This window comes from Ixodes scapularis, unplaced genomic scaffold (assembly GCF_016920785.2).
Source record: "Ixodes scapularis isolate PalLabHiFi unplaced genomic scaffold, ASM1692078v2 PGA_scaffold8__174_contigs__length_109621045, whole genome shotgun sequence".
Lineage (NCBI taxonomy): Eukaryota > Metazoa > Arthropoda > Arachnida > Ixodida > Ixodidae > Ixodes > Ixodes scapularis.
The window spans coordinates 4,345,262-4,370,839 of NW_024609883.1; the positions used below are offsets into that span (position 1 = coordinate 4,345,262).

Genomic DNA, 25,578 nt, shown 5'->3' on the forward strand with positions numbered 1-25,578 from the left:
CCCGAACATTCCAACTCTGGTTGAAGCGAGGGTCAACCTTGTCGAGAACCACGGCAGAGAGCTGACACTTCGCCACATCGCAAAGCAAACATCCTGCCGGTCAACAGAGTCCCTCTTGAACCATATTCGAAGTTGTCCTCAATCTCGCCTTGGATCTCTCGCTAGAGACATTGAAGGAATTGTGGGCACCTTAGATAGAATCTACCCGGCACCACCACCTTACGCCTCGCCGCTGAACATCAGTGAATCTATTCCGGAACTCAAAAGCAAACGCTTCACAGCCCAAGTTGTCGCTCGGACCCTCGCAGAATACCAAATTGAGGTGGATTTTCTAGGATGGATGCGTGTATATACCGACGGCTCGGTACTTCATAGCCGCAAATCATCCACTGCAGCAGTTTTTATACCGGAACGTAAAATGGCCAAATCAAGGAAACTGAGCTTTCACACTACATCTACCACTGCCGAACTTGCCGCGCTTTGGCTAGGCCTTGACATCCTCGACAGTATCCCTCACAGTGGAAAGGCAGTGTTCCTCACAGATTCCAGAATAGCTTTACAACTTCTCGGTAGCCTTGAAGACGCCCCACAATATGCCAGATACATTGGACACATGACAAGAAACCTAGAGTCTAAAGGATGGCATGTAGCATACCAATGGCTGCCATCACACGTCGGTATCTCGGGCAATGAGACAGCCGATCGTCTCGCTAATGCAGCTCACCACATTCATGTACCAACACTTGTTATACCAAAAATGTATGAGGCCAGACTTATTATTCACAAAGAAATAGAGAAACTACATCCGGACACACGCGTCTCTACCGGGAAGCCACCCGCACGCGTGCCTCCAAAGCTGTCCCGAGCCTCCGCTTCTCTACTGCACAGACTTCGCACTGGTTGTGCCTTTACTGCGAAAGCCCTTCACCGTATGGACCCAACAATAAACCCAAACTGTCCATCCTGTGATGTTCCCGAGGACCAGGACCACCTCCTCTGGACCTGCCCTACCCTAGCGGACAAAAGAAAATCGCTTCTCGACGGCCTGCGGGAAGCAGGCGTAGCAAGTGCTACAACACAGGACATTCTTTTTCCCTCAGGCTCTGCACGCGATGTCTCGAGAACATTCGCCGCACTTCTCAAGTTCTTGGAGGACACCAGTTTATTTGACCGCCTCTAACCCCGGTGTCTGACATACACTGGGCGATGGCAACACTTCAACAACCGAGCCACAAGAACTGCTGACCAATTTGTCTTTTTTTTTTTTTATTCTTTCTTCCTTTTCCTTTTTGATCCCTTTTCATCCCATTTTCCTCACTTCTCTTTTCAATCTGTTCTTTTTCTTTACCTCTCCGCTTTCTTTAACTTTTTCTCATCTCCCCTTTCATCCCCCTCCCTTCCCCGGAACTAACTCGCCCCCACTAAAGGAGTGGCCAACATGTTCCGGCTTTCCGCTACCCTCACCACTAACTACTACTACTAGGGGGGAGCGAGCTGTTTGAGAAGACCACTTCACTACCGGTGTTGTGGCCGAGCCAAATCCGAAAAAAAAAACCGAAACCACGAATGATGGATACTGCCGGCGCTTCCGCAAGCACGTCAAGCACCACTAAAGGAAAAGTGAGTAGCATATCGGAAAAAAAAAATCCAGCGATGGACGAAGACGTAATTCGTGATGATGATAATTCGCGTCTATTTTTAGTCATAATTGAGAAATAAAACCGTGAGACCAGGAAACAAAAAGGGACGTACACAGTACCGTTTCAAAACCAGCACAGCGTACAGCTCTCATTTACTTCCACAACAGTCTTCTTCTTTGTCAACCTCCATCCAAATTATACATATTCAACAGTAAATAAAGTAATTGGCAGTAAATGACAATTCAACAACTAGTAAATGACAATTTAAGAGTAAATTAAGTAAATGGAAGTAAATGACAGCTGTATGCTGTGCTGGTTTTAAGACGGTGGTGTGTATGTCCCTTTTTGTTTCCTTGTCTTAAGGTTTTATTTCTTAATTATGATTGTTCACCAGCTCGCCTGCGTTTTGACTCGTGGCGGGAGATGGAGAACACGACGCTGAATGGCTAATGGTGATGATGATGATGTTGGCTTTCAACTGAAGCTCCACTTTATGGTCAACACCCAAACTATTTTCGCGAATCTAAACGTCATTGTTGTTGCACGTGAAGCGGTACGTGTGAACGAGCACATTTCGCGAAACTTGAGTGTCGCGAAAAAGTTGCGCGCCTAAAAGATGCATTGTGTGAACAGACCTTAACTGCATCGTCAAAGTGCACCGTGACGACATTTTGACGTCACCGCCAACTGCATCATTTTACGAGCATAGCTCGAACTGCGTAGGGAAAAACTACATTTCAATGTCATGTCAAGTGACCCGAGAGAAGAGCCAATCAGTGCCCGATGCAGTTATCTACATCATTCAGTTTGCGTTCCAGCTTAGATAGACTGGAAGCTCCACTCCAACCGCTCATTCACACTGGAAGCGGATCCGCGTTCGCAAAGCGGTTGCGAACACGGTTGTATAAAGATCCAGGACAATTGCACGCGCACTCGATGACATCAAGTGCGCGCGCAATTGTACTGGATCCACTCGTGGCGTCACTGATGACCCCGGTGACGTCACTCATGACCCCTGTTGCATTATGGGACGTTTCCAATAATGACGTCACACGTGACGCCATTATGGGACATGTCCCATAATGCAACGAGCGGTTACGCCAACGGCGACGTCGACGCCGCCCAAGCCGTAAACGGGCGCCTAAGAGCTGCGCTGTAAAAGCATTTGTACGGTGCGTTTGTGACTGCATATCGACTAAGAATGTGGAGGTTATAATATCGTCACGAATGACAAAAGATGAGGCGGCAAATAACTGAAGAAACTGAATGTTTAATGGGGCCGAAATTGTGCCCAAAACAAAAAGGAAACAGAAGATTGAGGGCGTCGCTATCGGCGAAACAGCAGGAGCGAGCGTTGGGGCGAAACTGACTGCGGCTCGCCACGCGGAGCAGCTTCCGTAGCCGCGTGGATTTCTGAAGCATTCGGCTCCAGAACGTTTGGCCCGTAGAACGTTCGGAACTCAATTAGACGAAAATGTTTTCGAACTAACGAGAACGACAAGTTGAAAGAATCAATAAAAGATCATTCCACTCGCTGGAATCGAAACCAGACCTTCCGCGCGACTACAGCCAAGCGCGGCAACCATTCGGCCACGCAGGCGGTCGCTCGGCGACGCGCGTAGCAATAGATCGGGTTTCCCCCTCCGCTAAGCCCGAAGAAGTCGCTACGGCGCCTGCGCGCCGATGGCCTTGCCTGTACAGTTCCAGGCATCGTAGCGGGCTGCGGAGAGCGTTGCGGGGCGGCGAAAACGATCTACTAAAACTCCCTACTATTGGGGAGGAGATCGAACGGTGGCGCTGGCTAGCGGCCGCCGTCGGAACTATTCTGCGGGAATAGGGTGTTTTCGTAGACCGCGATTCCCCCTCCGCTAAGCCCTCCGCAACGAAGCAGCCGCTACCGCGTCGGCGCGCCGATCGCCTTGAGTGTAGAGTTCCGGCTAGCGTAGCTGGTTGCGAAGAGCGTTGCGGGACAGCGGAAACGATCTGCGAAAACTCCCTATTATTGGGGAGGAGATCGAACGGTGGCGCTGGCTAGCGGCCGCCGTCGGAACTATTCTGCGGGAATAGGGTGTTTTCGTAGACCGCGATTCCCCCTCCGCTAAGCCCTCCGCAACGAAGCAGCCGCTACCGCGTCGGCGCGCCGATCGCCTTGAGTGTAGAGTTCCGGCTAGCGTAGCTGGTTGCGAAGAGCGTTGCGGGACAGCGGAAACGATCTGCGAAAACTCCCTATTATTGGGGAGGAGATCGAACGGTGGCGCTGGCTAGCGGCCGCCGTCGGAACTATTCTGCGGGAATAGGGTGTTTTCGTAGACCGCGATTCCCCCTCCGCTAAGCCCTCCGCAACGAAGCAGCCGCTACTGCGTCGGCGCGCCGATCGCCTTGAGTGTAGAGTTCCGGCTAGCGTAGCTGGTTGCGAAGAGCGTTGCGGGACAGCGGAAACGATCTGCGAAAACTCCCTATTATTGGGGAGGAGATCGAACGGTGGCGCTGGCTAGCGGCCGCCGTCGGAACTATTCTGCGGGAATAGGGTGTTTTCGTAGACCGCGATTCCCCCTCCGCTAAGCCCTCCGCAACGAAGCAGCCGCTACCGCGTCGGCGCGCCGATGGCCTTGAGTGTAGAGTTCCGGCTAGCGTAGCTGGTTGCGAAGAGCGTTGCGGGACAGCGGAAACGATCTGCGAAAACTCCCTATTATTGGGGAGGAGATCGAACGGTGGCGCTGGCTAGCGGCCGCCGTCGGAACTATTCTGCGGGAATAGGGTGTTTTCGTAGACCGCGATTCCCCCTCCGCTAAGCCCTCCGCAACGAAGCAGCCGCTACCGCGTCGGCGCGCCGATGGCCTTGAGTGTAGAGTTCCGGCTAGCGTAGCTGGTTGCGAAGAGCGGTGCGGGACAGCGGAAACGATCTGCGAAAACTCCCTATTATTGGGGAGGAGATCGAACGGTGGCGCTGGCTAGCGGCCGCCGTCGGAACTATTCTGCGGGAATAGGGTGTTTTCGTAGACCGCGATTCCCCCTCCGCTAAGCCCTCCGCAACGAAGCAGCCGCTACCGCGTCGGCGCGCCGATGGCCTTGAGTGTAGAGTTCCGGCTAGCGTAGCTGGTTGCGAAGAGCGTTGCGGGACAGCGGAAACGATCTGCGAAAACTCCCTATTATTGGGGAGGAGATCGAACGGTGGCGCTGGCTAGCGGCCGCCGTCGGAACTATTCTGCGGGAATAGGGTGTTTTCGTAGACCGCGATTCCCCCTCCGCTAAGCCCTCCGCAACGAAGCAGCTGCTACCGCGTCGGCGCGCCGATGGCCTTGAGTGTAGAGTTCCGGCTAGCGTAGCTGGTTGCGAAGAGCGTTGCGGGACAGCGGAAACGATCTGCGAAAACTCCCTATTATTGGGGAGGAGATCGAACGGTGGCGCTGGCTAGCGGCGCCGTCGGAACTATTCTGCGGGAATAGGGTGTTTTCGTAGACCGCGATTCCCCCTCCGCTAAGCCCTCCGCAACGAAGCAGCCGCTACCGCGTCGGCGCGCCGATGGCCTTGAGTGTAGAGTTCCGGCTAGCGTATCTGGTTGCGAAGAGCGTTGCGGGACAGCGGAAACGATCTGCGAAAACTCCCTATTATTGGGGAGGAGATCGAACGGTGGCGCTGGCTAGCGGCCGCCGTCGGAACTATTCTGCGGGAATAGGGTGTTTTCGTAGACCGCGATTCCCCCTCCGCTAAGCCCTCCGCAACGAAGCAGCCGCTACCGCGTCGGCGCGCCGATGGCCTTGAGTGTAGAGTTCCGGCTAGCGTAGCTGGTTGCGAAGAGCGTTGCGGGACAGCGGAAACGATCTGCGAAAACTCCCTATTATTGGGGAGGAGATCGAACGGTGGCGCTGGCTAGCGGCCGCCGTCGGAACTATTCTGCGGGAATAGGGTGTTTTCGTAGACCGCGATTCCCCCTCCGCTAAGCCCTCCGCAACGAAGCAGCCGCTACCGCGTCGGCGCGCCGATGGCCTTGAGTGTAGAGTTCCGGCTAGCGTAGCTGGTTGCGAAGAGCGTTGCGGGACAGCGGAAACGATCTGCGAAAACTCCCTATTATTGGGGAGGAGATCGAACGGTGGCGCTGGCTAGCGGCCGCCGTCGGAACTATTCTGCGGGAATAGGGTGTTTTCGTAGACCGCGATTCCCCCTCCGCTCAGCCCTCCGCAACGAAGCAGCCGCTACCGCGTCGGCGCGCCGATGGCCTTGAGTGTAGAGTTCCGGCTAGCGTAGCTGGTTGCGAAGAGCGTTGCGGGACAGCGGAAACGATCTGCGAAAACTCCCTATTATTGGGGAGGAGATCGAACGGTGGCGCTGGCTAGCGGCCGCCGTCGGAACTATTCTGCGGGAATAGGGTGTTTTCGTAGACCGCGATTCCCCCTCCGCTAAGCCCTCCGCAACGAAGCAGCCGCTACCGCGTCGGCGCGCCGATGGCCTTGAGTGTAGAGTTCCGGCTAGCGTAGCTGGTTGCGAAGAGCGTTGCGGGACAGCGGAAACGATCTGCGAAAACTCCCTATTATTGGGGAGGAGATCGAACGGTGGCGCTGGCTAGCGGCCGCCGTCGGAACTATTCTGCGGGAATAGGGTGTTTTCGTAGACCGCGATTCCCCCTCCGCTAAGCCCTCCGCAACGAAGCAGCTGCTACCGCGTCGGCGCGCCGATGGCCTTGAGTGTAGAGTTCCGGCTAGCGTAGCTGGTTGCGAAGAGCGTTGCGGGACAGCGGAAACGATCTGCGAAAACTCCCTATTATTGGGGAGGAGATCGAACGGTGGCGCTGGCTAGCGGCGCCGTCGGAACTATTCTGCGGGAATAGGGTGTTTTCGTAGACCGCGATTCCCCCTCCGCTAAGCCCTCCGCAACGAAGCAGCCGCTACCGCGTCGGCGCGCCGATGGCCTTGAGTGTAGAGTTCCGGCTAGCGTATCTGGTTGCGAAGAGCGTTGCGGGACAGCGGAAACGATCTGCGAAAACTCCCTATTATTGGGGAGGAGATCGAACGGTGGCGCTGGCTAGCGGCCGCCGTCGGAACTATTCTGCGGGAATAGGGTGTTTTCGTAGACCGCGATTCCCCCTCCGCTAAGCCCTCCGCAACGAAGCAGCCGCTACCGCGTCGGCGCGCCGATGGCCTTGAGTGTAGAGTTCCGGCTAGCGTAGCTGGTTGCGAAGAGCGTTGCGGGACAGCGGAAACGATCTGCGAAAACTCCCTATTATTGGGGAGGAGATCGAACGGTGGCGCTGGCTAGCGGCCGCCGTCGGAACTATTCTGCGGGAATAGGGTGTTTTCGTAGACCGCGATTCCCCCTCCGCTAAGCCCTCCGCAACGAAGCAGCCGCTACCGCGTCGGCGCGCCGATGGCCTTGAGTGTAGAGTTCCGGCTAGCGTAGCTGGTTGCGAAGAGCGTTGCGGGACAGCGGAAACGATCTGCGAAAACTCCCTATTATTGGGGAGGAGATCGAACGGTGGCGCTGGCTAGCGGCCGCCGTCGGAACTATTCTGCGGGAATAGGGTGTTTTCGTAGACCGCGATTCCCCCTCCGCTCAGCCCTCCGCAACGAAGCAGCCGCTACCGCGTCGGCGCGCCGATGGCCTTGAGTGTAGAGTTCCGGCTAGCGTAGCTGGTTGCGAAGAGCGTTGCGGGACAGCGGAAACGATCTGCGAAAACTCCCTATTATTGGGGAGGAGATCGAACGGTGGCGCTGGCTAGCGGCCGCCGTCGGAACTATTCTGCGGGAATAGGGTGTTTTCGTAGACCGCGATTCCCCCTCCGCTAAGCCCTCCGCAACGAAGCAGCCGCTACCGCGTCGGCGCGCCGATGGCCTTGAGTGTAGAGTTCCGGCTAGCGTAGCTGGTTGCGAAGAGCGTTGCGGGACAGCGGAAACGATCTGCGAAAACTCCCTATTATTGGGGAGGAGATCGAACGGTGGCGCTGGCTAGCGGCCGCCGTCGGAACTATTCTGCGGGAATAGGGTGTTTTCGTAGACCGCGATTCCCCCTCCGCTAAGCCCTCCGCAACGAAGCAGCCGCTACCGCGTCGGCGCGCCGATGGCCTTGAGTGTAGAGTTCCGGCTAGCGTAGCTGGTTGCGAAGAGCGTTGCGGGACAGCGGAAACGATCTGCGAAAACTCCCTATTATTGGGGAGGAGATCGAACGGTGGCGCTGGCTAGCGGCCGCCGTCGGAACTATTCTGCGGGAATAGGGTGTTTTCGTAGACCGCGATTCCCCCTCCGCTAAGCCCTCCGCAACGAAGCAGCCGCTACCGCGTCGGCGCGCCGATCGCCTTGAGTGTAGAGTTCCGGCTAGCGTAGCTGGTTGCGAAGAGCGTTGCGGGACAGCGGAAACGATCTGCGAAAACTCCCTATTATTGGGGAGGAGATCGAACGGTGGCGCTGGCTAGCGGCCGCCGTCGGAACTATTCTGCGGGAATAGGGTGTTTTCGTAGACCGCGATTCCCCCTCCGCTAAGCCCTCCGCAACGAAGCAGCCGCTACCGCGTCGGCGCGCCGATGGCCTTGAGTGTAGAGTTCCGGCTAGCGTATCTGGTTGCGAAGAGCGTTGCGGGACAGCGGAAACGATCTGCGAAAACTCCCTATTATTGGGGAGGAGATCGAACGGTGGCGCTGGCTAGCGGCCGCCGTCGGAACTATTCTGCGGGAATAGGGTGTTTTCGTAGACCGCGATTCCCCCTCCGCTAAGCCCTCCGCAACGAAGCAGCCGCTACCGCGTCGGCGCGCCGATGGCCTTGAGTGTAGAGTTCCGGCTAGCGTAGCTGGTTGCGAAGAGCGTTGCGGGACAGCGGAAACGATCTGCGAAAACTCCCTATTATTGGGGAGGAGATCGAACGGTGGCGCTGGCTAGCGGCCGCCGTCGGAACTATTCTGCGGGAATAGGGTGTTTTCGTAGACCGCGGTTCCCCCTCCGCTAAGCCCTCCGCAACGAAGCAGCCGCTACCGCGTCGGCGCGCCGATCGCCTTGAGTGTAGAGTTCCGGCTAGCGTAGCTGGTTGCGAAGAGCGTTGCGGGACAGCGGAAACGATCTGCGAAAACTCCCTATTATTGGGGAGGAGATCGAACGGTGGCGCTGGCTAGCGGCCGCCGTCGGAACTATTCTGCGGGAATAGGGTGTTTTCGTAGACCGCGATTCCCCCTCCGCTAAGCCCTCCGCAACGAAGCAGCCGCTACCGCGTCGGCGCGCCGATGGCCTTGAGTGTAGAGTTCCGGCTAGCGTAGCTGGTTGCGAAGAGCGTTGCGGGACAGCGGAAACGATCTGCGAAAACTCCCTATTATTGGGGAGGAGATCGAACGGTGGCGCTGGCTAGCGGCCGCCGTCGGAACTATTCTGCGGGAATAGGGTGTTTTCGTAGACCGCGATTCCCCCTCCGCTCAGCCCTCCGCAACGAAGCAGCTGCTACCGCGTCGGCGCGCCGATGGCCTTGAGTGTAGAGTTCCGGCTAGCGTATCTGGTTGCGAAGAGCGTTGCGGGACAGCGGAAACGATCTGCGAAAACTCCCTATTATTGGGGAGGAGATCGAACGGTGGCGCTGGCTAGCGGCCGCCGTCGGAACTATTCTGCGGGAATAGGGTGTTTTCGTAGACCGCGATTCCCCCTCCGCTAAGCCCTCCGCAACGAAGCAGCCGCTACCGCGTCGGCGCGCCGATGGCCTTGAGTGTAGAGTTCCGGCTAGCGTAGCTGGTTGCGAAGAGCGTTGCGGGACAGCGGAAACGATCTGCGAAAACTCCCTATTATTGGGGAGGAGATCGAACGGTGGCGCTGGCTAGCGGCCGCCGTCGGAACTATTCTGCGGGAATAGGGTGTTTTCGTAGACCGCGGTTCCCCCTCCGCTAAGCCCTCCGCAACGAAGCAGCCGCTACCGCGTCGGCGCGCCGATCGCCTTGAGTGTAGAGTTCCGGCTAGCGTAGCTGGTTGCGAAGAGCGTTGCGGGACAGCGGAAACGATCTGCGAAAACTCCCTATTATTGGGGAGGAGATCGAACGGTGGCGCTGGCTAGCGGCCGCCGTCGGAACTATTCTGCGGGAATAGGGTGTTTTCGTAGACCGCGATTCCCCCTCCGCTAAGCCCTCCGCAACGAAGCAGCCGCTACCGCGTCGGCGCGCCGATGGCCTTGAGTGTAGAGTTCCGGCTAGCGTATCTGGTTGCGAAGAGCGTTGCGGGACAGCGGAAACGATCTGCGAAAACTCCCTATTATTGGGGAGGAGATCGAACGGTGGCGCTGGCTAGCGGCCGCCGTCGGAACTATTCTGCGGGAATAGGGTGTTTTCGTAGACCGCGATTCCCCCTCCGCTAAGCCCTCCGCAACGAAGCAGCCGCTACCGCGTCGGCGCGCCGATGGCCTTGAGTGTAGAGTTCCGGCTAGCGTAGCTGGTTGCGAAGAGCGTTGCGGGACAGCGGAAACGATCTGCGAAAACTCCCTATTATTGGGGAGGAGATCGAACGGTGGCGCTGGCTAGCGGCCGCCGTCGGAACTATTCTGCGGGAATAGGGTGTTTTCGTAGACCGCGATTCCCCCTCCGCTAAGCCCTCCGCAACGAAGCAGCCGCTACCGCGTCGGCGCGCCGATGGCCTTGAGTGTAGAGTTCCGGCTAGCGTAGCTGGTTGCGAAGAGCGTTGCGGGACAGCGGAAACGATCTGCGAAAACTCCCTATTATTGGGGAGGAGATCGAACGGTGGCGCTGGCTAGCGGCCGCCGTCGGAACTATTCTGCGGGAATAGGGTGTTTTCGTAGACCGCGATTCCCCCTCCGCTAAGCCCTCCGCAACGAAGCAGCCGCTACCGCGTCGGCGCGCCGATGGCCTTGAGTGTAGAGTTCCGGCTAGCGTAGCTGGTTGCGAAGAGCGTTGCGGGACAGCGGAAACGATCTGCGAAAACTCCCTATTATTGGGGAGGAGATCGAACGGTGGCGCTGGCTAGCGGCCGCCGTCGGAACTATTCTGCGGGAATAGGGTGTTTTCGTAGACCGCGATTCCCCCTCCGCTAAGCCCTCCGCAACGAAGCAGCCGCTACCGCGTCGGCGCGCCGATGGCCTTGAGTGTAGAGTTCCGGCTAGCGTAGCTGGTTGCGAAGAGCGTTGCGGGACAGCGGAAACGATCTGCGAAAACTCCCTATTATTGGGGAGGAGATCGAACGGTGGCGCTGGCTAGCGGCCGCCGTCGGAACTATTCTGCGGGAATAGGGTGTTTTCGTAGACCGCGATTCCCCCTCCGCTAAGCCCTCCGCAACGAAGCAGCCGCTACCGCGTCGGCGCGCCGATGGCCTTGAGTGTAGAGTTCCGGCTAGCGTAGCTGGTTGCGAAGAGCGTTGCGGGACAGCGGAAACGATCTGCGAAAACTCCCTATTATTGGGGAGGAGATCGAACGGTGGCGCTGGCTAGCGGCCGCCGTCGGAACTATTCTGCGGGAATAGGGTGTTTTCGTAGACCGCGGTTCCCCCTCCGCTAAGCCCTCCGCAACGAAGCAGCCGCTACCGCGTCGGCGCGCCGATCGCCTTGAGTGTAGAGTTCCGGCTAGCGTAGCTGGTTGCGAAGAGCGTTGCGGGACAGCGGAAACGATCTGCGAAAACTCCCTATTATTGGGGAGGAGATCGAACGGTGGCGCTGGCTAGCGGCCGCCGTCGGAACTATTCTGCGGGAATAGGGTGTTTTCGTAGACCGCGATTCCCCCTCCGCTAAGCCCTCCGCAACGAAGCAGCCGCTACCGCGTCGGCGCGCCGATGGCCTTGAGTGTAGAGTTCCGGCTAGCGTATCTGGTTGCGAAGAGCGTTGCGGGACAGCGGAAACGATCTGCGAAAACTCCCTATTATTGGGGAGGAGATCGAACGGTGGCGCTGGCTAGCGGCCGCCGTCGGAACTATTCTGCGGGAATAGGGTGTTTTCGTAGACCGCGATTCCCCCTCCGCTAAGCCCTCCGCAACGAAGCAGCCGCTACCGCGTCGGCGCGCCGATGGCCTTGAGTGTAGAGTTCCGGCTAGCGTAGCTGGTTGCGAAGAGCGTTGCGGGACAGCGGAAACGATCTGCGAAAACTCCCTATTATTGGGGAGGAGATCGAACGGTGGCGCTGGCTAGCGGCCGCCGTCGGAACTATTCTGCGGGAATAGGGTGTTTTCGTAGACCGCGATTCCCCCTCCGCTAAGCCCTCCGCAACGAAGCAGCCGCTACCGCGTCGGCGCGCCGATGGCCTTGAGTGTAGAGTTCCGGCTAGCGCAGCTGGTTGCGAAGAGCGTTGCGGGACAGCGGAAACGATCTGCGAAAACTCCCTATTATTGGGGAGGAGATCGAACGGTGGCGCTGGCTAGCGGCCGCCGTCGGAACTATTCTGCGGGAATAGGGTGTTTTCGTAGACCGCGATTCCCCCTCCGCTAAGCCCTCCGCAACGAAGCAGCCGCTACCGCGTCGGCGCGCCGATGGCCTTGAGTGTAGAGTTCCGGCTAGCGTAGCTGGTTGCGAAGAGCGTTGCGGGACAGCGGAAACGATCTGCGAAAACTCCCTATTATTGGGGAGGAGATCGAACGGTGGCGCTGGCTAGCGGCCGCCGTCGGAACTATTCTGCGGGAATAGGGTGTTTTCGTAGACCGCGATTCCCCCTCCGCTAAGCCCTCCGCAACGAAGCAGCCGCTACCGCGTCGGCGCGCCGATGGCCTTGAGTGTAGAGTTCCGGCTAGCGTAGCTGGTTGCGAAGAGCGTTGCGGGACAGCGGAAACGATCTGCGAAAACTCCCTATTATTGGGGAGGAGATCGAACGGTGGCGCTGGCTAGCGGCCGCCGTCGGAACTATTCTGCGGGAATAGGGTGTTTTCGTAGACCGCGATTCCCCCTCCGCTAAGCCCTCCGCAACGAAGCAGCCGCTACCGCGTCGGCGCGCCGATGGCCTTGAGTGTAGAGTTCCGGCTAGCGTAGCTGGTTGCGAAGAGCGTTGCGGGACAGCGGAAACGATCTGCGAAAACTCCCTATTATTGGGGAGGAGATCGAACGGTGGCGCTGGCTAGCGGCCGCCGTCGGAACTATTCTGCGGGAATAGGGTGTTTTCGTAGACCGCGATTCCCCCTCCGCTAAGCCCTCCGCAATGAAGCAGCCGCTACCGCGTCGGCGCGCCGATGGCCTTGAGTGTAGAGTTCCGGCTAGCGTAGCTGGTTGCGAAGAGCGTTGCGGGACAGCGGAAACGATCTGCGAAAACTCCCTATTATTGGGGAGGAGATCGAACGGTGGCGCTGGCTAGCGGCCGCCGTCGGAACTATTCTGCGGGAATAGGGTGTTTTCGTAGACCGCGATTCCCCCTCCGCTAAGCCCTCCGCAACGAAGCAGCCGCTACCGCGTCGGCGCGCCGATCGCCTTGAGTGTAGAGTTCCGGCTAGCGTAGCTGGTTGCGAAGAGCGTTGCGGGACAGCGGAAAGGATCTGCGAAAACTCCCTATTATTGGGGAGGAGATCGAACGGTGGCGCTGGCTAGCGGCCGCCGTCGGAACTATTCTGCGGGAATAGGGTGTTTTCGTAGACCGCGATTCCCCCTCCGCTAAGCCCTCCGCAACGAAGCAGCCGCTACCGCGTCGGCGCGCCGATGGCCTTGAGTGTAGAGTTCCGGCTAGCGTATCTGGTTGCGAAGAGCGTTGCGGGACAGCGGAAACGATCTGCGAAAACTCCCTATTATTGGGGAGGAGATCGAACGGTGGCGCTGGCTAGCGGCCGCCGTCGGAACTATTCTGCGGGAATAGGGTGTTTTCGTAGACCGCGATTCCCCCTCCGCTAAGCCCTCCGCAACGAAGCAGCCGCTACCGCGTCGGCGCGCCGATGGCCTTGAGTGTAGAGTTCCGGCTAGCGTAGCTGGTTGCGAAGAGCGTTGCGGGACAGCGGAAACGATCTGCGAAAACTCCCTATTATTGGGGAGGAGATCGAACGGTGGCGCTGGCTAGCGGCCGCCGTCGGAACTATTCTGCGGGAATAGGGTGTTTTCGTAGACCGCGATTCCCCCTCCGCTAAGCCCTCCGCAACGAAGCAGCCGCTACCGCGTCGGCGCGCCGATGGCCTTGAGTGTAGAGTTCCGGCTAGCGTAGCTGGTTGCGAAGAGCGTTGCGGGACAGCGGAAACGATCTGCGAAAACCTTCTATTATTGGGGAGGAGATCGAACGGTGGCACTGGCTAGCGGCCGCCGTCGGAACTATTCTGCGGGAATAGGGTGTTTTCGTAGACCGCGATTCCCCCTCCGCTAAGCCCTCCGCAACGAAGCAGCCGCTACCGCGTCGGCGCGCCGATCGCCTTGAGTGTAGAGTTCCGGCTAGCGTAGCTGGTTGCGAAGAGCGTTGCGGGACAGCGGAAACTATCTGCGAAAACTCCCTATTATTGGGGAGGAGATCGAACGGTGGCACTGGCTAGCGGCCGCCGTCGGAACTATTCTGCGGGAATAGGGTGTTTTCGTAGACCGCGATTCCCCCTCCGCTAAGCCCTCCGCAACGAAGCAGCCGCTACCGCGTCGGCGCGCCGATCGCCTTGAGTGTAGAGTTCCGGCTAGCGTAGCTGGTTGCGAAGAGCGTTGCGGGACAGCGGAAACGATCTGCGAAAACTCCCTATTATTGGGGAGGAGATCGAACGCTGGCACTGGCTAGCGGCCGCCGTCGGAACTATTCTGCGGGAATAGGGCGTTTTCGTAGACCGCGATTCCCCCTCCGCTAAGCCCTCCGCAACGAAGCAGCCGCTACCGCGTCGGCGCGCCGATGGCCTTGAGTGTAGAGTTCCGGCTAGCGTAGCTGGTTGCGAAGAGCGTTGCGGGACAGCGGAAACGATCTGCGAAAACTCCCTATTATTGGGGAGGAGATCGAACGGTGGCACTGGCTAGCGGCCGCCGTCGGAACTATTCTGCGGGAATAGGGTGTTTTCGTAGACCGCGATTCCCCCTCCGCTAAGCCCTCCGCAACGAAGCAGCCGCTACCGCGTCGGCGCGCCGATCGCCTTGAGTGTAGAGTTCCGGCTAGCGTAGCTGGTTGCGAAGAGCGTTGCGGGACAGCGGAAACGATCTGCGAAAACTCCCTATTATTGGGGAGGAGATCGAACGGTGGCACTGGCTAGCGGCCGCCGTCGGAACTATTCTGCGGGAATAGGGTGTTTTCGTAGACCGCGATTCCCCCTCCGCTAAGCCCTCCGCAACGAAGCAGCCGCTACCGCGTCGGCGCGCCGATCGCCTTGAGTGTAGAGTTCCGGCTAGCGTAGCTGGTTGCGAAGAGCGTTGCGGGACAGCGGAAACGATCTGCGAAAACTCCCTATTATTGGGGAGGAGATCGAACGCTGGCACTGGCTAGCGGCCGCCGTCGGAACTATTCTGCGGGAATAGGGTGTTTTCGTAGACCGCGATTCCCCCTCCGCTAAGCCCTCCGCAACGAAGCAGCCGCTACCGCGTCGGCGCGCCGATCGCCTTGAGTGTAGAGTTCCGGCTAGCGTAGCTGGTTGCGAAGAGCGTTGCGGGACAGCGGAAACGATCTGCGAAAACTCCCTATTATTGGGGAGGAGATCGAACGGTGGCACTGGCTAGCGGCCGCCGTCGGAACTATTCTGCGGGAATAGGGTGTGTTCGTAGACCGCGATTCCCCCTCCGCAACGAAGCAGCCGCTACCGCGTCGGCGCGCCGATGGCCTTGAGTGTAGAGTTTCGGCTAGCGTAGCTGGTTGCGAAGAGCGTTGCGGGACAGCGGAAACGATCTGCGAAAACTCCCTATTATTGGGGAGGAGATCGAACGGTGGCGCTGGCTAGCGGCCGCCGTCGGAACTATTCTGCGGGAATAGGGTGTTTTCGTAGACCGCGATTCCCCCTCCGCTAAGCCCTCCGCAACGAAGCAGCCGCTACCGCGTCGGCGCGCCGATGGCCTTGAGTGTAGAGTTCCGGCTAGCGTAGCTGGTTGCGAAGAGCGTTGCGGGACAGCGGAAACGATCTGCGAAAACTCCCTATTATTGGGGAGGAGATCGAACGGTGGCGCTGGCTAGCGGCCGCCGTCGGAACTATTCTGCGGGAATAGGGTGTTTTCGTAGACCGCGATTCCCCCTCCGCTAAGCCCTCCGCAACGAAGCAGCCGCTACCGCGTCGGCGCGCCGATGGCCTTGAGTGTAGAGTTCCGGCTAGCGTAGCTGGTTGCGAAGAGCGTTGCGGGACAGCGGAAACGATCTGCGAAAACTCCCTATTATTGGGGAGGAGATCGAACGGTGGCGCTGGCTAGCGGCCGCCGTCGGAACTATTCTGCGGGAATAGGGCGTTTTCGTAGACCGCGATTCCCCCTCCGCTAAGCCCTCCGCAACGAAGCAGCCGCTACCGCGTCGGCGCGCCGATCGCCTTGAGTGTAGAGTTCCGGCTAGCGTAGCTGGTTGCGAAGAGCGTTGCGGGACAGCGGAAACGATCTGCGAAAACTCCCTATGATTGGGGAGGAGATCGAACGGTGGCGCTGGCTAGCGGCCGCCGTCGGAACTATTCTGCGGGAATAGGGTGTTTTCGTAGACCGCGATTCCCCCTCCGCTAAGCCCTCCGCAACGAAGCAGCCGCTACCGCGTCGGCGCGCCGATGGCCTTGAGTGTAGAGTTCCGGCTAGCGTAGCTGGTTGCGAAGAGCGTTGCGGGACAGCGGAAACGATCTGCGAAAACTCCCTATTATTGGGGAGGAGATCGAACGGTGGCGCTGGCTAGCGGCCGCCGTCGGAACTATTCTGCGGGAATAGGGTGTTTTCGTAGACCGCGATTCCCCCTCCGCTAAGCCCTCCGCAACGAAGCAGCCGCTACCGCGTCGGCGCGCCGATGGCCTTGAGTGTAGAGTTCCGGCTAGCGTAGCTGGTTGCGAAGAGCGTTGCGGGACAGCGGAAACGATCTGCGAAAACTCCCTATTATTGGGGAGGAGATCGAACGGTGGCGCTGGCTAGCGGCCGCCGTCGGAACTATTCTGCGGGAATAGGGTGTTTTCGTAGACCGCGATTCCCCCTCCGCTAAGCCCTCCGCAACGAAGCAGCCGCTACCGCGTCGGCGCGCCGATGGCCTTGAGTGTAGAGTTCCGGCTAGCGTAGCTGGTTGCGAAGAGCGTTGCGGGACAGCGGAAACGATCTGCGAAAACCTTCTATTATTGGGGAGGAGATCGAACGGTGGCACTGGCTAGCGGCCGCCGTCGGAACTATTCTGCGGGAATAGGGTGTTTTCGTAGACCGCGATTCCCCCTCCGCTAAGCCCTCCGCAACGAAGCAGCCGCTACCGCGTCGGCGCGCCGATCGCCTTGAGTGTAGAGTTCCGGCTAGCGTAGCTGGTTGCGAAGAGCGTTGCGGGACAGCGGAAACTATCTGCGAAAACTCCCTATTATTGGGGAGGAGATCGAACGGTGGCACTGGCTAGCGGCCGCCGTCGGAACTATTCTGCGGGAATAGGGTGTTTTCGTAGACCGCGATTCCCCCTCCGCTAAGCCCTCCGCAACGAAGCAGCCGCTACCGCGTCGGCGCGCCGATCGCCTTGAGTGTAGAGTTCCGGCTAGCGTAGCTGGTTGCGAAGAGCGTTGCGGGACAGCGGAAACGATCTGCGAAAACTCCCTATTATTGGGGAGGAGATCGAACGGTGGCGCTGGCTAGCGGCCGCCGTCGGAACTATTCTGCGGGAATAGGGTGTTTTCGTAGACCGCGATTCCCCCTCCGCTAAGCCCTCCGCAACGAAGCAGCCGCTACCGCGTCGGCGCGCCGATGGCCTTGAGTGTAGAGTTCCGGCTAGCGTAGCTGGTTGCGAAGAGCGTTGCGGGACAGCGGAAACGATCTGCGAAAACTCCCTATTATTGGGGAGGAGATCGAACGGTGGCGCTGGCTAGCGGCCGCCGTCTAAACTATTCTGCGGGAATAGGGTGTTTTCGTAGACCGCGGTTCCCCCTCCGCTAAGCCCTCCGCAACGAAGCAGCCGCTACCGCGTCGGCGCGCCGATCGCCTTGAGTGTAGAGTTCCGGCTAGCGTAGCTGGTTGCGAAGAGCGTTGCGGGACAGCGGAAACGATCTGCGAAAACTCCCTATTATTGGGGAGGAGATCGAACGGTGGCGCTGGCTAGCGGCCGCCGTCGGAACTATTCTGCGGGAATAGGGTGTTTTCGTAGACCGCGATTCCCCCTCCGCTAAGCCCTCCGCAACGAAGCAGCCGCTACCGCGTCGGCGCGCCGATGGCCTTGAGTGTAGAGTTCCGGCTAGCGTAGCTGGTTGCGAAGAGCGTTGCGGGACAGCGGAAACGATCTGCGAAAACTCCCTATTATTGGGGAGGAGATCGAACGGTGGCGCTGGCTAGCGGCCGCCGTCGGAACTATTCTGCGGGAATAGGGTGTTTTCGTAGACCGCGATTCCCCCTCCGCTCAGCCCTCCGCAACGAAGCAGCTGCTACCGCGTCGGCGCGCCGATGGCCTTGAGTGTAGAGTTCCGGCTAGCGTATCTGGTTGCGAAGAGCGTTGCGGGACAGCGGAAACGATCTGCGAAAACTCCCTATTATTGGGGAGGAGATCGAACGGTGGCGCTGGCTAGCGGCCGCCGTCGGAACTATTCTGCGGGAATAGGGTGTTTTCGTAGACCGCGATTCCCCCTCCGCTAAGCCCTCCGCAACGAAGCAGCCGCTACCGCGTCGGCGCGCCGATGGCCTTGAGTGTAGAGTTCCGGCTAGCGTAGCTGGTTGCGAAGAGCGTTGCGGGACAGCGGAAACGATCTGCGAAAACTCCCTATTATTGGGGAGGAGATCGAACGGTGGCGCTGGCTAGCGGCCGCCGTCGGAACTATTCTGCGGGAATAGGGTGTTTTCGTAGACCGCGGTTCCCCCTCCGCTAAGCCCTCCGCAACGAAGCAGCCGCTACCGCGTCGGCGCGCCGATCGCCTTGAGTGTAGAGTTCCGGCTAGCGTAGCTGGTTGCGAAGAGCGTTGCGGGACAGCGGAAACGATCTGCGAAAACTCCCTATTATTGGGGAGGAGATCGAACGGTGGCGCTGGCTAGCGGCCGCCGTCGGAACTATTCTGCGGGAATAGGGTGTTTTCGTAGACCGCGATTCCCCCTCCGCTAAGCCCTCCGCAACGAAGCAGCCGCTACCGCGTCGGCGCGCCGATGGCCTTGAGTGTAGAGTTCCGGCTAGCGTAGCTGGTTGCGAAGAGCGTTGCGGGACAGCGGAAACGATCTGCGAAAACTCCCTATTATTGGGGAGGAGATCGAACGGTGGCGCTGGCTAGCGGCCGCCGTCGGAACTATTCTGCGGGAATAGGGTGTTTTCGTAGACCGCGATTCCCCCTCCGCTAAGCCCTCCGCAATGAAGCAGCCGCTACCGCGTCGGCGCGCCGATGGCCTTGAGTGTAGAGTTCCGGCTAGCGTAGCTGGTTGCGAAGAGCGTTGCGGGACAGCGGAAACGATCTGCGAAAACTCCCTATTATTGGGGAGGAGATCGAACGGTGGCGCTGGCTAGCGGCCGCCGTCGGAACTATTCTGCGGGAATAGGGTGTTTTCGTAGACCGCGATTCCCCCTCCGCTAAGCCCTCCGCAACGAAGCAGCCGCTACCGCGTCGGCGCGCCGATCGCCTTGAGTGTAGAGTTCCGGCTAGCGTAGCTGGTTGCGAAGAGCGTTGCGGGACAGCGGAAACGATCTGCGAAAACTCCCTATTATTGGGGAGGAGATCGAACGGTGGCGCTGGCTAGCGGCCGCCGTCGGAACTATTCTGCGGGAATAGGGTGTTTTCGTAGACCGCGATTCCCCCTCCGCTAAGCCCTCCGCAACGAAGCAGCCGCTACCGCGTCGGCGCGCCGATGGCCTTGAGTGTAGAGTTCCGGCTAGCGTATCTGGTTGCGAAGAGCGTTGCGGGACAGCGGAAACGATCTGCGAAAACTCCCTATTATTGGGGAGGAGATCGAACGGTGGCGCTGGCTAGCGGCCGCCGTCGGAACTATTCTGCGGGAATAGGGTGTTTTCGTAGACCGCGATTCCCCCTCCGCTAAGCCCTCCGCAACGAAGCAGCCGCTACCGCGTCGGCGCGCCGATGGCCTTGAGTGTAGAGTTCCGGCTAGCGTAGCTGGTTGCGAAGAGCGTTGCGGGACAGCGGAAACGATCTGCGAAAACTCCCTATTATTGGGGAGGAGATCGAACGGTGGCGCTGGCTAGCGGCCGCCGTCGGAACTATTCTGCGGGAATAGGGTGTTTTCGTAGACCGGGATTCCCCCTCCGCTAAGCCCTCCGCAACGAAGCAGCCGCTACCGCGTCGGCGCGCCGATGGCCTTGAGTGTAGAGTTCCGGCTAGCGTAGCTGGTTGCGAAGAGCGTTGCGGGACAGCGGAAACGATCTGCGAAAACCTTCTATTATTGGGGAGGAGATCGAACGGTGGCGCTGGCTAGCGGCCGCCGTCGGAACTATTCTGCGGGAATAGGGTGTTTTCGTAGACCGCGATTCCCCCTCCGCTAAGCCCTCCGCAACGAAGCAGCCGCTACCGCGTCGGCGCGCCGATGGCCTTGAGTGTAGAGTTCCGGCTAGCGTAGCTGGTTGCGAAGAGCGTTGCGGGACAGCGGAAACGATCTGCGAAAACTCCCTATTATTGGGGAGGAGATCGAACGGTGGCGCTGGCTAGCGGCCGCCGTCGGAACTATTCTGCGGGAATAGGGTGTTTTCGTAGACCGCGGTTCCCCCTCCGCTAAGCCCTCCGCAACGAAGCAGCCGCTACCGCGTCGGCGCGCCGATCGCCTTGAGTGTAGAGTTCCGGCTAGCGTAGCTGGTTGCGAAGAGCGTTGCGGGACAGCGGAAACGATCTGCGAAAACTCCCTATTATTGGGGAGGAGATCGAACGGTGGCGCTGGCTAGCGGCCGCCGTCGGAACTATTCTGCGGGAATAGGGTGTTTTCGTAGACCGCGATTCCCCCTCCGCTAAGCCCTCCGCAACGAAGCAGCCGCTACCGCGTCGGCGCGCCGATGGCCTTGAGTGTAGAGTTCCGGCTAGCGTAGCTGGTTGCGAAGAGCGTGGCGGGACAGCGGAAACGATCTGCGAAAACTCCCTATTATTGGGGAGGAGATCGAACGGTGGCGCTGGCTAGCGGCCGCCGTCGGAACTATTCTGCGGGAATAGGGTGTTTTCGTAGACCGCGATTCCCCCTCCGCTAAGCCCTCCGCAATGAAGCAGCCGCTACCGCGTCGGCGCGCCGATGGCCTTGAGTGTAGAGTTCCGGCTAGCGTAGCTGGTTGCGAAGAGCGTTGCGGGACAGCGGAAACGATCTGCGAAAACTCCCTATTATTGGGGAGGAGATCGAACGGTGGCGCTGGCTAGCGGCCGCCGTCGGAACTATTCTGCGGGAATAGGGTGTTTTCGTAGACCGCGATTCCCCCTCCGCTAAGCCCTCCGCAACGAAGCAGCCGCTACCGCGTCGGCGCGCCGATCGCCTTGAGTGTAGAGTTCCGGCTAGCGTAGCTGGTTGCGAAGAGCGTTGCGGGACAGCGGAAACGATCTGCGAAAACTCCCTATTATTGGGGAGGAGATCGAACGGTGGCGCTGGCTAGCGGCCGCCGTCGGAACTATTCTGCGGGAATAGGGTGTTTTCGTAGACCGCGATTCCCCCTCCGCTAAGCCCTCCGCAACGAAGCAGCCGCTACCGCGTCGGCGCGCCGATGGCCTTGAGTGTAGAGTTCCGGCTAGCGTATCTGGTTGCGAAGAGCGTTGCGGGACAGCGGAAACGATCTGCGAAAACTCCCTATTATTGGGGAGGAGATCGAACGGTGGCGCTGGCTAGCGGCCGCCGTCGGAACTATTCTGCGGGAATAGGGTGTTTTCGTAGACCGCGATTCCCCCTCCGCTAAGCCCTCCGCAACGAAGCAGCCGCTACCGCGTCGGCGCGCCGATGGCCTTGAGTGTAGAGTTCCGGCTAGCGTAGCTGGTTGCGAAGAGCGTTGCGGGACAGCGGAAACGATCTGCGAAAACTCCCTATTATTGGGGAGGAGATCGAACGGTGGCGCTGGCTAGCGGCCGCCGTCGGAACTATTCTGCGGGAATAGGGTGTTTTCGTAGACCGGGATTCCCCCTCCGCTAAGCCCTCCGCAACGAAGCAGCCGCTACCGCGTCGGCGCGCCGATGGCCTTGAGTGTAGAGTTCCGGCTAGCGTAGCTGGTTGCGAAGAGCGTTGCGGGACAGCGGAAACGATCTGCGAAAACCTTCTATTATTGGGGAGGAGATCGAACGGTGGCACTGGCTAGCGGCCGCCGTCGGAACTATTCTGCGGGAATAGGGTGTTTTCGTAGACCGCGATTCCCCCTCCGCTAAGCCCTCCGCAACGAAGCAGCCGCTACCGCGTCGGCGCGCCGATCGCCTTGAGTGTAGAGTTCCGGCTAGCGTAGCTGGTTGCGAAGAGCGTTGCGGGACAGCGGAAACTATCTGCGAAAACTCCCTATTATTGGGGAGGAGATCGAACGGTGGCACTGGCTAGCGGCCGCCGTCGGAACTATTCTGCGGGAATAGGGTGTTTTCGTAGACCGCGATTCCCCCTCCGCTAAGCCCTCCGCAACGAAGCAGCCGCTACCGCGTCGGCGCGCCGATCGCCTTGAGTGTAGAGTTCCGGCTAGCGTAGCTGGTTGCGAAGAGCGTTGCGGGACAGCGGAAACTATCTGCGAAAACTCCCTATTATTGGGGAGGAGATCGAACGGTGGCACTGGCTAGCGGCCGCCGTCGGAACTATTCTGCGGGAATAGGGTGTTTTCGTAGACCGCGATTCCCCCTCCGCTAAGCCCTCCGCAACGAAGCAGCCGCTACCGCGTCGGCGCGCCGATCGCCTTGAGTGTAGAGTTCCGGCTAGCGTAGCTGGTTGCGAAGAGCGTTGCGGGACAGCGGAAACTATCTGCGAAAACTCCCTATTATTGGGGAGGAGATCGAACGGTGGCACTGGCTAGCGGCCGCCGTCGGAACTATTCTGCGGGAATAGGGTGTTTTCGTAGACCGCGATTCCCCCTCCGCTAAGCCCTCCGCAACGAAGCAGCCGCTACCGCGTCGGCGCGCCGATCGCCTTGAGTGTAGAGTTCCGGCTAGCGTAGCTGGTTGCGAAGAGCGTTGCGGGACAGCGGAAACTATCTGCGAAAACTCCCTATTATTGGGGAGGAGATCGAACGGTGGCACTGGCTAGCGGCCGCCGTCGGAACTATTCTGCGGGAATAGGGTGTTTTCGTAGACCGCGATTCCCCCTCCGCTAAGCCCTCCGCAACGAAGCAGCCGCTACCGCGTCGGCGCGCCGATCGCCTTGAGTGTAGAGTTCCGGCTAGCGTAGCTGGTTGCGAAGAGCGTTGCGGGACAGCGGAAACTATCTGCGAAAACTCCCTATTATTGGGGAGGAGATCGAACGGTGGCACTGGCTAGCGGCCGCCGTCGGAACTATTCTGCGGGAATAGGGTGTTTTCGTAGACCGCGATTCCCCCTCCGCTAAGCCCTCCGCAACGAAGCAGCCGCTACCGCGTCGGCGCGCCGATCGCCTTGAGTGTAGAGTTCCGGCTAGCGTAGCTGGTTGCGAAGAGCGTTGCGGGACAGCGGAAACGATCTGCGAAAACTCCCTATTATTGGGGAGGAGATCGAACGCTGGCACTGGCTAGCGGCCGCCGTCGGAACTATTCTGCGGGAATAGGGCGTTTTCGTAGACCGCGATTCCCCCTCCGCTAAGCCCTCCGCAACGAAGCAGCCGCTACCGCGTCGGCGCGCCGATGGCCTTGAGTGTAGAGTTCCGGCTAGCGTAGCTGGTTGCGAAGAGCGTTGCGGGACAGCGGAAACGATCTGCGAAAACTCCCTATTATTGGGGAGGAGATCGAACGGTGGCACTGGCTAGCGGCCGCCGTCGGAACTATTCTGCGGGAATAGGGTGTTTTCGTAGACCGCGATTCCCCCTCCGCTAAGCCCTCCGCAACGAAGCAGCCGCTACCGCGTCGGCGCGCCGATCGCCTTGAGTGTAGAGTTCCGGCTAGCGTAGCTGGTTGCGAAGAGCGTTGCGGGACAGCGGAAACGATCTGCGAAAACTCCCTATTATTGGGGAGGAGATCGAACGGTGGCACTGGCTAGCGGCCGCCGTCGGAACTATTCTGCGGGAATAGGGTGTTTTCGTAGACCGCGATTCCCCCTCCGCAACGAAGCAGCCGCTACCGCGTCGGCGCGCCGATGGCCTTGAGTGTAGAGTTTCGGCTAGCGTAGCTGGTTGCGAAGAGCGTTGCGGGACAGCGGAAACGATCTGCGAAAACTCCCTATTATTGGGGAGGAGATCGAACGGTGGCGCTGGCTAGCGGCCGCCGTCGGAACTATTCTGCGGGAATAGGGTGTTTTCGTAGACCGCGATTCCCCCTCCGCTAAGCCCTCCGCAACGAAGCAGCCGCTACCGCGTCGGCGCGCCGATGGCCTTGAGTGTAGAGTTCCGGCTAGCGTAGCTGGTTGCGAAGAGCGTTGCAGGACAGCGGAAACGATCTGCGAAAACTCCCTATTATTGGGGAGGAGATCGAACGGTGGCGCTGGCTAGCGGCCGCCGTCGGAACTATTCTGCGGGAATAGGGTGTTTTCGTAGACCGCGATTCCCCCTCCGCTAAGCCCTCCGCAACGAAGCAGCCGCTACCGCGTCGGCGCGCCGATGGCCTTGAGTGTAGAGTTCCGGCTAGCGTAGCTGGTTGCGAAGAGCGTTGCGGGACAGCGGAAACGATCTGCGAAAACTCCCTATTATTGGGGAGGAGATCGAACGGTGGCGCTGGCTAGCGGCCGCCGTCGGAACTATTCTGCGGGAATAGGGCGTTTTCGTAGACCGTGATTCCCCCTCCGCTAAGCCCTCCGCAACGAAGCAGCCGCTACCGCGTCGGCGCGCCGATCGCCTTGAGTGTAGAGTTCCGGCTAGCGTAGCTGGTTGCGAAGAGCGTTGCGGGACAGCGGAAACGAACTGCGAAAACTCCCTATGATTGGGGAGGAGATCGAACGGTGGCGCTGGCTAGCGGCCGCCGTCGGAACTATTCTGCGGGAATAGGGTGTTTTCGTAGACCGCGATTCCCCCTCCGCTAAGCCCTCCGCAACGAAGCAGCCGCTACCGCGTCGGCGCGCCGATCGCCTTGAGTGTAGAGTTCCGGCTAGCGTAGCTGGTTGCGAAGAGCGTTGCGGGACAGCGGAAACGATCTGCGAAAACTCCCTATTATTGGGGAGGAGATCGAACGGTGGCGCTGGCTAGCGGCCGCCGTCGGAACTATTCTGCGGGAATAGGGTGTTTTCGTAGACCGCGATTCCCCCTCCGCTAAGCCCTCCGCAACGAAGCAGCCGCTACCGCGTCGGCGCGCCGATGGCCTTGAGTGTAGAGTTCCGGCTAGCGTAGCTGGTTGCGAAGAGCGTTGCGGGACAGCGGAAACGATCTGCGAAAACTCCCTATTATTGGGGAGGAGATCGAACGGTGGCGCTGGCTAGCGGCCGCCGTCGGAACTATTCTGCGGGAATAGGGTGTTTTCGTAGACCGCGATTCCCCCTCCGCTAAGCCCTCCGCAACGAAGCAGCCGCTACCGCGTCGGCGCGCCGATGGCCTTGAGTGTAGAGTTCCGGCTAGCGTAGCTGGTTGCGAAGAGCGTTGCGGGACAGCGGAAACGATCTGCGAAAACCTTCTATTATTGGGGAGGAGATCGAACGGTGGCACTGGCTAGCGGCCGCCGTCGGAACTATTCTGCGGGAATAGGGTGTTTTCGTAGACCGCGATTCCCCCTCCGCTAAGCCCTCCGCAACGAAGCAGCCGCTACCGCGTCGGCGCGCCGATCGCCTTGAGTGTAGAGTTCCGGCTAGCGTAGCTGGTTGCGAAGAGCGTTGCGGGACAGCGGAAACTATCTGCGAAAACTCCCTATTATTGGGGAGGAGATCGAACGGTGGCACTGGCTAGCGGCCGCCGTCGGAACTATTCTGCGGGAATAGGGTGTTTTCGTAGACCGCGATTCCCCCTCCGCTAAGCCCTCCGCAAC

General features: G+C 59.5%; 1 protein-coding gene across 1 annotated transcript; it reads left to right on the plus strand.

The window, feature by feature from the left end:
• The first annotated feature begins 340 nt into the window (after nt 1-340).
• On the plus strand, nt 341-1,180 carry LOC115329411. Its single transcript, XM_029991011.4, has one exon. It carries the CDS (start codon nt 341-343, stop codon nt 1,178-1,180), a length of 840 nt encoding a protein of 279 aa, XP_029846871.1.
• Nucleotides 1,181-25,578: the final 24,398 nt, after the last annotated feature.